Raw genomic sequence first — 13,327 nt, 5'->3', positions numbered from 1 at the left:
AATAACAGAGTTGGAAGCTTTGCTGGCTGAGGAACTCTGGGAGTTGAAGTCCACAAGTCATAAAGTTGCCAAGGTTTGAGCCCCCTGTTCTAGTCCAACCCCCCCAAAGAGGATTGCTTTGACTTAAATGGGAACAGCTGCTGGACTGTCCTGTGAGATCCATATCCAAATAGACCAACTGACATCTCCATTTGAATTACAATAATTTACAGGTAGTCCTCAATTTAGGGCCACAACAGAGACTACAATTTCAGTCACTAAGGAAGGCAGTCAGTAAGCAAGCCATCGTATCTGATTTTGCAGCCATTTTTACCATGGTCGTTAAGCAAAACTGGCTTCCTGAAATTGCTTGTTGCAAACCAGCTAAGAAGGTCACAAATGGTGATAATGTGTCTTGCTTAGCAAAGAGATACTTTGGACTTAATTGTAGTCGTTAAGTTGAGGACAACCAGTATAGATTTCCCTTTCTGCTCAGCACGATGTTCCAAACTTCCGCCTTATGACATGCTCAGAAACTGCACACACCAGGAGCTGTGGTGGCACAGTGGCCAGCATGCAGTATTGCAAGCCAATTCTTCAGTCTGCCAGCAGTTCGATCCTGATCGGTTCAGGGTTGACTCAGCCTTCCATCCTTCCGAGGTGAATAAAATGAGGACCCAGATGGTTGGAGGCAAGAGGCTGGCTTGGTAAACTGCCGTGAGCAGGCTGCAAAGTACTGTGAAGTGGTATAGAAGTCCAAGTGCTATTGCTAAGTGGGAAGGAAGGAAGGAAGGAAGAGCGGTGGTGGCGCAGTGGTTAGAACGCAGTATCTAACTGGCTGTTCCTTCCGCCTAAAAGGCTCAAGGTTGACTCAGCCTTCTGTCCTTCCGAGGTTGGTCAAATGTGGACCCAGATGGTTGGGGGCAAGATGCTGGCTCTATAAACCGCTTAGAGGGAGCTTTAAAGGACTCTGAAGCAGTATAGGCTATTGCTATTAGCAGGGAAGACCCTTAAACAGAGCATCAAGGATCTCAGCAAGCCAACCTGGGCAGGTGGCCGAAGAAGACTCAATCTCTGCTTCTCCTAGCAAGGTGGTATGAATTTGCTCCCCCAAAGACCAAACTTTGAAAGCCACTCACTTGTTCCTCTGCTTGGTGATCTCTGGTTGACTCCTTTGAAGTGACGCCACCTCTCTTCTTCCTCTGCTAACCCTCCTGGAAACCTATATAACCTGGCTAGTCAGAGAGGAACATGTCCTACTGCGAGTTTCAAAAACTAGGTGGAATCTGAGAAATTACGTTCACCTGAAATTACCCCGGGTTGTGGGCGAGCAGAGTCCTTTCTGAGAAACAAATCAGTAAGGAATTGCTGGAGAGGGTGGGTGGAATAGATGGCCGGCGCCTTTGTTCCTGCTGGCTTTTGAAGGACATGTTCCTATCAATCTTCTTGAAGAGAAGGCTTCACCCACAACTGGGTAACATAAATGGTGTTTCCCCATTTATTTTATGTTATTTTTATTTAATTAGTAAATGTATATGGCACCCATCTAGACGCCTTTATTAAATATGCCACCCATCTTTGTTTTACTTTTTCTTATTTATTAAAAGTATTTGCCACCCATCTAGAACCAATTTAGTCTGTTGGTAAAGGCACCAGGCTAGAAACCAGGAGATGGCGAGTTCTAGTCCTGCCTCAGGCATGAAAGCCTACTGGGTGACTTTGGGCAAATCACCAGGGGACTGTGAGTTCTAGTTCCCCCTCAGAGATGAAAGCCACCTGGGAGACTTTGGGCCAATCCCCAGGAGACTGGGAGTTCTAGCCCTGTCTTAAGCATGAAAGGCAGCGGGGTGACTTCCTGCCAGTCCGTCCTTCTTAGCCCAAACCCCCTCACAGAGTTGTCATTGTGGGGAAAATAAGAGGAAGGTATGTTGTATATGTTTGCCACCTTGAGTTATTTGTAAAAAAAAATATGTGGGATACAAGTAGATAAATAAGTAAAATTTAACTCTGAAAAGTGATTCTGGGCAGCTTGCATCATTCCAATTGGTGTGTCCAATAAACAATTTGTATCTCAAGAGATAATATTGAGATATGAGTGAGATGGGCAGCATATGTTTAATGAATCTATATACAGTATATAAAAACAAAAACCACTCACGCCGTAATCACGAAATCTCCAGAACCGTAAAGCCTACAAACTTGAAATTTGCCACATATGTTCCTCTTAACTTCTAGGTGCTCACTAAGAAAGGATTTTTCAAAATGACCATCAGAGCATTAGTATTTCCTCTATTATTATTATTAACAGGCTCTGATGCTAAGGAGTTCTACTCCCCCTCCCACCTGAAAAGAAATCTGTTCCAAATGCAAAACACAAGCAGAGGAGAGGAGTTTCACTTTCAGTTTTACTTTCATAGCAGGAAGCAGCTTTACTACAGAACAGTTGAACTAAGCCACAGCCAGGCTCCTTTCTGTTTCCTTGCTCAAATACTGTTTCACTTTCCAAACAGCCCTCTGATGCTAAGGAGTTCTACTCCCCCTCCCCACCTGAAAAGAAATGCAAAACACAAGCAGAGGAGAGGAGTTTCACTTTCACAGCAGCAACCAGGGGATAGGATAGAGGAGGCATCTGTGGGGCAAGTCTGAGGATGAGAAGGGGAGAGGAGAGACCGATTGTAACTACTCATTAATTTTCAAGCTGTGTCAATTTATCAAGCCCCATCACATAGTTTCATAGTGAAGCATGGGCATCCAGCTAATAATAACAACAAAAACATAGGAAGACAAAGCATTACATGGTGAGTACATTTTAAAAAAATAGCAGGGAAAGCATATAGTAACAGTACCTGGCAATGGCTAAGAGCAGGAAAGTTAAAGAAAGAGACCAAGGGATTAATTCTGGCTGCTTAATTAGACCAAACCTTAAGGACAAATGTATACAAAGCCAGAATTGAGAAGACAGTAACGGATAGTAAGTGCCGCCTATGCAAAGAAGCTGAGGAAACGGGGGAACACCTGGTAATCTGCTGCCAGAAGATCGCCCAGACTGACTACAAGCAGCAGCATGACAAAGTAGCAACAATGGGGCACTGGAAGATCTGCAAGAAATATCACTTGCCTGCAAGCAAGGACTGTTGGGACCATAAAATAGAGAAAGTCATAGAAAATGAAGAAGTTAAATTGCTCTGAGGGACTTTAGAATTCAGACAAACAGGCACCTGCCACATAACACCCCATCGGACTTAACAATTGTCGATAAGAAAGACAACGAGTCTGTGGATAGAGGATGTGGCATGTCTGGAGACAGCAGAAGAGAAGAGAAAGAACTGAAGATCACAAAATACAAAGACCTACAAATAGAAATAGAATGACTGTGGCAAAGGCAAGCAAGGGTAGTACCATTAGTAATAGGCACCTTGGGTGCAACCCCAAAACATCTGGAGCACCACTTGAACACCATCATTGGCATTGACAAATTCGCCATCAGTCAATTGCAGAAGGCGGCTTTACTTGGAACAACTTCCATCCTGCAACGAGATCTGTAACACCATCAAACATCCAGATTAGAACTCCCCATCTCCTGGTGATTGGCCCAAAATCACCCAGCTGCCTTTCATGCCTAAGATGGGACTAGAACTCACAGCCTCCTGGTGATTGGCCCAAAGTTACCCAGCCGGCTTTCATGCCTAAGGCGGGACTAGAACTCACTGTCTCCTGGTGATTGGCCCAAAGTCACCCAGTTGCCTTTCATGCCTAAGGCGGGACTAGAACTCACTGTCTCCTGGTGATTGGCCCAAAGTCACCCAGTTGCCTTTCATGCCTAAGGCAGAACTAGAACTCACCGTCTCCTGGTTTCAAATCTGTTGCTTTAAGCATCGGATCAAACTGGCTCTAGATGGATGGCATATACATTTAATAATCAAATAAAACTAAAATAAATGATAAAACACTATTTTATTTCTTCCCTTTGGACTAGCTTATGGTTTGCTTTAGGAAAAAAAATGCCCAGAAACTCGTTGGCCAAGAAATGAGTCTATGTTCCTTGGGTTGGGATGTTACCCAGTTGTGGGTGAAGCCTTCTCTTCAAGAAGATTGATAGGAACATGTCCTTCAAAAGCCAGCAGGAACAAAGGCGCCGGCCATCTATTCCACCCACCCTCTCCAGCAATTCCTTACTGATTTGTTTCTCAGAAAGGACTCTCTTCGCCCACAACCCGGGGTAATTTCGGGTGAACGTAATTTCTCAGAGTCACCAAGTTTTTGAAACTCGCAATAGGACATGTTCCTCTCTGACTAGCCAGGTTATATAGGTTTCCAGGAGGGTTAGCAGAGGAAGAAGAGAGGTGGCGTCACTTCAAAGGAGTCAACCAGAGATCACCAAGCAGAGGAACAAGTGAGTGGCTTTCAAAGTTTGGTCTTTGGGGGAGCAAATTCATACCACCTTGCTAGGAGAAGCAGAGATTGGGTCTTCTTCGGCCACCTGCCCAGGTTGGCTTGCTGAGATCCTTGATGCTCCGTTTAAGGGTCCTCCCTGCTAATAGCAGTAGCAGTTAGACATATATACCACTTCGTAGTGCTTCTGCAGCCCTCTCTAAGCAGTTTACAGAGTCAGCCTCTTGTCCCCAACCATCTGAGTCCTCATTTGACCCGCCTCGGAAGGATGGAAGGCTGAGTCCACCTTGAGCCGGTCAGGATCGAACTGATAGCAGTCGGAAAAATTAGCTTGCAGTACTGCATTCTGACCACCGTGCTACCACAGCTCCTGATGTGTGCAGTTTCTGAGCATGTCATAAGGCCTAACTTTGGAATACTGTACCATGCTTAGCAGGAAGGGAAATCTATACCAGTTGTCCTCAACGTATGACTACCATTAAGCCCAAAATATGCCTTGCTTAGTCAGACAGTTGTTCAGTAAGTGTTGCAACATTTTACGTCCTTTTTTTTTTTGCTATAGTGGCTAAGTGAATCACTGCACTTGTTAAGTTAGTAACTTAACTTGTCCCAGCTTGGGCTTTTAGGAAAGAAAGAGCCTCGACTCCATTTGTAGGGAAAGGTATAGTTTGACTAAAGCCAAGTGTTTACAGGATAAGCAAAGCTGGATCTGGATATTTCCATGAAAAGCCTTTCCCCCTTTTCCCTTCTTCCGGATCCTCCCCCCTTCAGTGCGGTGTCTAATAGTATTCAAATTTGGTGTTTTGGTAACAGCTTTTAAGGTTGGTGGTTTTTTGCTTGAGTTTCTCATTCCATTCTCACGCTCGCGTGTGTCCTTGGAGCCACTGGTCTGTTCCGGATTGGCACCTCTGGTTCCTGTCAACCCTTCCCCCCCTACATTCCCATTCTCCCCACCTCCCCACATTTCATGGCAGGATGCCAGATAAGCGAAGTCAGGATGAAGCATTTACGATGGAAGACCTGACATTCCGCCCCCCTCAAAAAGAAATGGTTGGAAGAGAAAAGAGAGAGGGTTAGAGACAGTGGTGGGTTTCAAAAAATTTTACTACCGGTTCTCTGGCTGTGGCTTGGTGGACATGGCATGGCTTGGTGGATGTGGCATGGGAAGGATACTGTAAAATCTCCATTCCCACCCCAATCCAGGGGAAGGTTACTGCAAAATCCCCATTTCCTCCCGATCAGCTGGGACTCAGGAGGTAGAGAATAGATGGGGGCGGGGCCAGTCAGAATTTTTACCACCGGTTCTCCAAACTACTCAAAATTTCCGCTACCAGTTCTCCAGAACTGGTCAGAACCTGTTGAATACCACCTCTGGTTAGAGATTGGAAATGTTTCAATGGGGTTTGAGTGCAGTTTGTCAGCCAGTTACAAATCCATCTGTTGGTGATGCTGTCTATCCCACATTTCTTTAGCTTGTCAGGCACTAGCTAGAATTGTGTTTCAATCCTCCGCAACTATAAGTGATGTGGACTTCAACTCCCAGAATTCCCCAGCAGGAATGCTTTAAGATGGGTGTCAAGGGCTGTAAAGGCACATAGACTGGTGAAATAGTTTCACAATGAGTATCCCCAGAAACCTAAGGGGCCCCAGTGGGAGGAAGGGGAGATTAGACTGAGCCTTGGGTAACATACATTTTTTTCCCCTTTGCAGGAATTCCTTTTCAATTAAGGGGGGCCGCCTGTCAACCCTGAAGCTGACCAAGGCCATTTTGATGCTTCAGTGCTGCCACACTGGAGTTGGGGGATAGGGAGGGGGGGATATTTGGGGTTTGTAGCCAAAACAATATACTTTCTCCCAAGGGTGAAAACTACATACCTTCCCTACTGGTTCAGAAGTGCATGTGCTCCGCGTGCGCATATGATGCGCCTATCTGACCCTATGCACATGCGCAAACCCTTCTGCGCATGTACAGTAGGTAAAAAACAGGTTACTTCCTGGTTAAAAATAGGAAGCAACGACGACCGGGTGGGTGGGCAGAGCTTTGAGTGCCATCGCTACCAGTTCTCCGAACCACCAGCTGTCATCGCTACCAGTTCAGCTGAGCCGGGCCGAACTGGGAGCATTTCACCCCTGCTTTCTCCTGGGAACCAAGGACATTCCCAGCCAACTTCTAGTTTAATGAAGAGAGGGACTAGAGGTGACATGATCTTCCAATATTTGAGGGACTGCCACAAAGAAGAGGGGGGGCATCTATTCTTCAAAGCACCTGAAGGCAGGACAAGGAGCAATGGATGGAAACTCATCAAGGAGAAAAGCAACTTAGAATTAAGGTCCTCACTTCCTAACAGTGAGAACGGTGGAACGACTTGCCTCCAGAAGTTGTGGGTGCTTCATCACTAGAGGTTTCCAAGAAGAGATTGGACAACCATTGGCCTGAAATGTTGTAGGGTCTCCTGCCTGAGCAGGGAGTTGGACTAGAAGACCTCCGAGGTCCCTTCCAACTTCTATTCTTGCTGCAGCCAACTTGCCCTGGCCAACTCACCACAGAACAAGAGTTACACTAATATCGAAGAAATCGCGGAATAGGAGCATTAAGGGAAGGATGCCAAAGGAAGAGGCAAAAATGAAACGTGAATGTCCACAATCAAAATAATTATTTTAATTATTTTAAATCATTAAATTGAATTGTTGAATTGTTCCACACCGAATTGGCTGTGGCAAGTTGTCCCATTCCGTCTCAATCGAGGCTTCTGAGGAGCGCCAAGAAGGATCAGCGACGTTGATACTTCAGCTCATACTTGCAAAGGTAAGCCAAGTCTCTGATGCAGTCCGTTTCTTTCCAGTATTTATAATCTGAAAGGCAGAGAAAAGGGGGCCTTAACAGACCTCGATGTTCTAGTTCGGCCTTCGCACCCCAAGGTCCAGTTTTGAGGGTCTGCACCTACAAGGTTCTGCAGCTACAATAAAGAGCCTTGGTGGCGCAGCAGACTAAAGCACTGTTAAGTAACACCAGCTGCCTGCAACTACTGCGAGTTCAAATCTCACCAGGCTCAAGGTTGACTCAGCCTTCTATCCTTCCGAGGTAGGTAAAATGAGGACCCGGATTGTGGGGGCCATAAGCTGACTTTGTATAAAAAAGAACACCGCTGGGGGGGGGGGGGCGTGAAAGCCCTACTAAGCAGGTACAGTATATACAAAAGTATGAAGGCTATTGCTTAACGCATTGTAAGCCACCCTGAGTCTCCGGAGAAGGGCGGCATATAAATCGAACCAATAAACAATAAATAAATCATTAGAATGTCCCCTCCTGTAATCAGCCAGACCTTCCAGTATTCACCACAATGAGCTTTGACACCTGAGTGAAAATTGTTGTTTGAATCGTGGTGGAAGGGGGATTTTGGGCACCTTCAACTTAGGGAAATTGGCTTACTAAGACGGTTTATGTAGTGTAGATTGTTTATGTAGTGTATACTGTATATTAGAGGTGGTGATCCTTTGAGAGCTGTATGCAAAGAAATTTCATTTTAATGTATGCCAATTAGTGTACATTCAAAGTGACAAGTTAGTAGTCTAGTCTTAATTCTTTATTCTGTTTTGTTCTGCTCTTTTCTATTGCTATATTTTATTCCTATTTTCTATCCTATCCATTTTCTCTGTTCTATTCTATTCTATTCCCATTTTCCTATCCTATCCTATCCTATCCTATCCTATCCTATCCTATCCTATCCTATCCTATCCTATCCTATCCTATCCTATCCTATTTATTCTATTCCATTCCATTCCATTTTCCTTTCCATTTCCATCATTCTATTCTATTCCGTTCCGTTCCATTCCGTTCCGTTCCGTTCTATTCTATCCCATGTTCTGTTCTGTTCTGTTCTGTTCTGTTCCTTATCAGAATCCTGGACTGGAGAAATCTTAAATGCCGGAGGTCAAATTAAGAGAATTAGGAAGGGGACCTAACCAAGATTTTTATATACAGGTAATCCTCAACTTACAACCACAATGGAGCCCAAAATCTCTGTTGCTAAGTGAGACATTTGTTAAGTGAGTTTTGCCCCATTTTACGACCTCTCTTGCCACCGTTGTTAAGTGAATCCCTGCACTTGTTAAACTAGGGACAGGATTGTTAAGTGGATCTGGGTTCCCCGTCCAAAGTTACGACAGCACTGAAAAATGTAGCTTATGGCCATTTTTCAGACTTATGACCTCCCCAGGGTCACGTGATCCAAAGTCAGCCGCTTGACAGCTGACTCACATTTATGACAGTCGCAGCATCCCAGGGTCAAGCGATCCCCTTTTGCGACCTCATGATAAGCAAAATCCGTGGGGGAAGCTGGATTCCACTTAACGACCGTGTGACTCATTTAATAACTGCGGTGATTCCCGGAGCAACTGTGGCAAGAAAGGTCAAACTCACGTAACAAACCATCTCACTAAACAATGGGGATTTTGGGCCCGAGGATGGTCATAAGTCGAGGACTACCTGTAGTAGCTGAGCGGCCATCTTTATGGGAGACGCCTTACCGTATTCCTCTAAGTAGACACAGTACTTTCCGTACGATATTTTCGGTAAGCCTTTTATCCAATTGGAATAAAGAATTTTGTAGGAGTCTATCCACCACCAATCTCCCTGAGGGGAATTCTGGAAAATAAGAAGATCTCCTTTTACATAATGGGGAGTCTCCCTGCCCGCTCGCCTGCCCAAAATCAGATTATTATTTTTTTTTAATGATTCAGCAAAACAAAAAAGGTAGATTGAGACAATCTCTCCACAGGTGTGGCTCTCGAGTGTCTCTCAGCTCCCCTCAGTCTACGGGGATGGTTCCCATGAGCTCCAGAAGGCTCCGCCATTTTGCTGGGCCTTTGAAGTTGCAGGTTTTTATGGGTCTTGCTGAGTCTTCTACCTCTCCTGACTCACCATCTGTGGTCAGTTGGTTGTTGCTGGCCTTCTGAGGATGAACATTTTGGGAGATCTGCCTGGATGAGGGAACTTCCATAAGATGGCTTCTTTTTCCTTCTTTCTTGCTCTCCTTCCTTCCTTCCTTCCTCACCCTCATTTTCCGTTCTCTTCTTTTCTTTTTCTCTTCCTTTCTTCTCCTTTCTCTTCTTTCACTTATTTCTTTCCTCCCTCCCTTCCTCCCTCACTCTTATTCTTTGTTTTCCTTCCTTCCTCTGTCACTCATTCTTTCTTTCCTTCCTTCCTTGCTCTCTTTCTTTCCTTCCTTTCTCTTTCCTTACTTTTCTCCTTCCTTCCCTCTATCCTTTCTTCTTTCTCCTGCCTTCCTTCCTTGCTTGCTCTCCTTCCTTTCTTCTTTCCTTTCTCCTTCCTTCCTTCCTTCCTCCCTCTCTCTTTTTTTCTTTTTCTTCCTCACTGACTCTGATTCTCCCCTTCCTCCTTCCTCCCTCCCTCCCTTCTTTTCATCTTTCTTTCTTTCTCTCTCTCTCTCTTCTTTCTTTCTTTCTTTTTCCTTCCTTCCTTCCTTCCTTCCTTCCTTCCTTCCTTCCTTCCTTCCCCACTATCTCTACAAGAAGTCTGACCTGTAGCCTGGCAGGTATGTAGCCTAGCCCACTGTATACACATGTGGACCTTTAATAGTGTTTTTTCCAGTGTTCGAGAGACAGATCCAACAGTCTGACCAGCAAACGGATTCCTGACTTGTCCAAGCAAAACTCAGAAAGGCCTGAAAATCCCTCCATTTATTTGTTCAATCTCCGGTGGGACCTTCATAATCAGGTCCGGCCTCCAGAAACAGGAGTCCTTCCAATTCTCCTGAACAACGCTCATTTCTGACTTTGCCTTCGCACAAAATGCTTAATCTGAGTCCAGAATTCACCCACAATCTGGGTTTGCACCAGCCATTTCATCATCAATTAGTGATCTAGGCTTGCAGAAAATAAGCCAGGATTGGAACTAATCACATGTGGCCTGCTATTTCTCAACACCCCCACGGGGTTAAAAATGAAAGGAAAAGAATATTGACCTTTCCCTTGTAAAACATTCCGATCCAAACGGGCCCCAGGTCCTTATTTGGGGATGAGGTAATGTAGAGGGCCACGTCCTTTGTTTCTTCTGCATCGAGAATGGAGGCCAGGTGGCCACGTACACCAAGGCTACGGCACTCTCTCTGTGGGGAATCAGAAGGGGCTGTGTTACTCTGATCACTCCCAGCAAGGGGGCTCCTGCCTTGCCTTGATCTCGTGAGAAAAGGGAAGAGCAGAAGAGCATTGCGGAATCCATTCCTCCTCCTCTTCCTTCACTCCATGAAGCCCTTTCTCCTAGCACTGAGGATGTTCCCTAGTTGGGTCATGAAATGTTGACAAGAAAACGACGACCCTCAGAGAGCATCAAGGACCCCACAGCCCTCCTCCTCCTCCCTTCCTCCTCCTCCTCTATTCCACCAACCCCTCTCTCCTAGCACTGATGATGTTCCCTAGTTGGGTCATGAAACATCTGCAGGGAAACCAGCTGACAGAGCACCATGGACCCCACAGTCCTCCTCCTCCCCCCTCCTTCTCCTTCGCCTCCTCCTCTCCTGCTCCTTTTCCTCCCCTCCTGCTCTTCCTCCTCCTCCCCTCCTGCTCCTCCTGCCTTTCTCCTCCTCCTCCACTCCACCAGCCCCTCACTGATGATGTTCCCTAATTGGGTCAGGGTCTGCAGGGAAACCATCCAGCTCAGAGAGCACCAAGGACCCCACAGTCCTCCTTCTCTTCCTTCCTCTTCTTCCTCCTCCTCTTCCTCGCCCTCCTCCCTTCCCCCCCTCCTCCTCCTCCTCCTTTCCAGCACTGATGCTGTTCCCTAGTTGGCTCACAAAATGTCAGCAAGGAAACCATCCAGCTCACAGAGCACCACTGATGGAAAGCATCCAGCCCACCGTTCCAACCCTGAGCGACTGATATTCTCTTCCACCGATTTAAATGTGTGGGTTCCAGGTTGGCTCCTTGGCACCTGCGGTTTGCAGTTCACATTGAAGGAGCGTGACCCTCAAGGGCTCCACCTTACCTCTGCCGCTTTCCACGTCCGTTTCTCTTGGAAGATTCTATAGCAAGCTCCCCCGGAGGTCATCCATCCCTGAGGGCATCTTTCCCTGCCAGCATCACCTATCGCAGAAGAGAACCTGGATCAGAGGCCAAGCAACGCCTAGCATCTAAATATAGAGAGTCTTCAACTCGTACAACCCCCACAGCCATTCCCTGAGGGAGAAGGGCGGTTCAGAAATGTGAAAAAATGAATGGATGGGTGAATTACAGAATAACAGACCTGGAAGGGACCTCAGAGGTCATCTATTCCAACCCCCACTCAAGCAGGAGACCCTATACCAGTGATGGTTAACCTTTTGGGTGCCCAAGTGCCCAAAGTGCGCACATGTGTGCATGCCATAGGTTCCCCATCACGGCCCTATACCATTTCAGAGAAATGGCTGTCCAGTCTCTTCTTTAAAAATCTCCAGTGTTGGAGCAGACTTCTGCTTCTCCAAAGCACCGGAAGGCAGGAGAAGAAGCAATGGGTAGAAACTAATCAAGGAGAGAAGCAACTTAGAACTAAGGAGGAATTTCCTGACTGTGAGAACTACTTGCCACCAGAAGTTGTGGGTGCTCCAACACTGGAAATTTTTTGAGATTGGCAACCATTTGTCTGAAATGGGAGAGGGTTTCCTGCCTGAGCAGGGAGTTGGACTAGAAGACCTCCAAGGTCCCTTCCAACTCTGTTACTCTCAATCTCAATCTTTATTTATTGATTAGCCCTTGGGCCACATCAAAGCGCAGAGTTCCAGAAACAAATTATTACTCAAATTTGATAAAAGCAATTTAAAATGGAATTGGATAAAATTTAAAATAAAATTGGAATAAAATATGATTTAAAATGAAATTGGAATAAAATACAGTCTAAAATGAAATTGGAATAAAATACAATAATTTAAGATTTAGATAAAATATGATCAAATTATATTTTGGTGTCACCCCTGCAATCTACGCCAATTAGTCCCACGTATGCAGATCTCAGCTGAACCATTTTGCTTAAGTACTGTGCTGGGTTAAATGTTATTTTCAGATATTGGCCGCACATAAGTTGTTTCGATATGGGGACCCCAATGTCATTCGTTTGGTATATAATTCTGTTATTCTATTATCAACTCTTCCTGGCAGGTTTGCATCCAGAACCTGCATTCCCCCCACCCATTTCCTCAACTCAGACCCAGTGTCCGCCATGTGCTAAGTTTCGGGTGTGGTCCTTCACGCATTGTGCACAGGATGATGGTTTTAGCACATCATGCAAAACTGGCTTGTGACTTCGCAGCTCCCTTCAGGCAGCATCAAAGCTGCTAGCAGGAACTCACATCTGTGCAATGGATGGATGGAAACCAGTGGTGGGTTTCAAAATTTTTTACTACCAGTTCTGTGGGCGTGGCTTGGTGGGCGTGGCAGGGGAAGGATACTGTAAAATCTCCATTCCCTTCCCACTCCTGGGAGAACGATACTGCAAAAATCCCCATTTCCTCCCGATCAGCTGGGACTCGGGAGGCAGAGAATAGATGGGGGCGGGGCCCATTTTTACTACTATTTTACTACTATTTTTTTACTACTATTTTACTATTTACTCTGAACTACTCAAAATTTCCACTACCGGTTCTCCAGAACTGGTCAGAACCTGCTGAAACCCACCTCTGATGGAAACCAAAAGGCCGAGGCACCCGAGAAGGACGGTCCACATCTGGATGGAGAAACAGCAAAAAGCAATTTTAAAATGGAGAAATTGAAGGACGCCATTATGGAGGCCCTCACACAAACAGAGAGAAAGGCCCAAGGAATCTCGTGTCCAAAACAAACATTTCCCTGAGCCTACAGATAGTCCTCGACTTACGATGACAATTGGGGCCAGAATTTCCGTTGCTAAGCAAAGCATAAGTGAGTCATGCCCAATTTTGCAACCTGTTTTGTCCCGGTGTTAAACAAA

The 13,327-nt window shown here is 45.7% G+C and overlaps 1 protein-coding gene across 1 annotated transcript; it reads right to left on the bottom strand.

Annotated features, from left to right (window-relative positions):
- Positions 1 to 7,141: 7,141 nt before the first annotated feature.
- LOC139319871 (rheacalcin-1-like) lies at positions 7,142 to 12,614 on the bottom strand. The gene is made up of 5 exons (XM_070947921.1): positions 12,611 to 12,614; positions 11,375 to 11,472; positions 10,356 to 10,499; positions 8,899 to 9,016; positions 7,142 to 7,224 (listed from the first exon to the last, which is right to left on the bottom strand). The coding sequence occupies exons 1-5, from the start codon at positions 12,612 to 12,614 to the stop codon at positions 7,142 to 7,144; spliced, it is 447 nt and encodes a 148-aa protein (XP_070804022.1).
- Positions 12,615 to 13,327: the final 713 nt, after the last annotated feature.

The sequence above is a fragment of the Pituophis catenifer genome, unplaced genomic scaffold (genome assembly GCF_029215685.1).
Source record: "Pituophis catenifer annectens isolate HBS135680 unplaced genomic scaffold, rPitCat1.0.hap2 SCAF_7, whole genome shotgun sequence".
In the NCBI taxonomy this organism is placed as follows: domain Eukaryota; kingdom Metazoa; phylum Chordata; class Lepidosauria; order Squamata; family Colubridae; genus Pituophis; species Pituophis catenifer.
Note: the sequence above shows the minus strand (reverse complement) of the source record. Positions and strands in the feature narration are given on the sequence as shown.

Excerpts from the sequence above, each read along its gene's own strand:
- LOC139319871 (XM_070947921.1), bottom strand. Across the intron at positions 9,017-10,355 it reads GAATGTTTTACAAGGGAAAG|AATTCCCCTCAGGGAGATTG; the intron begins GTCAATATTCTT and ends CTTATTTTCCAG. Across the intron at positions 7,225-8,898 it reads TGTCTACTTAGAGGAATACG|ATTATAAATACTGGAAAGAA; the intron begins GTAAGGCGTCTC and ends TCTGCCTTTCAG.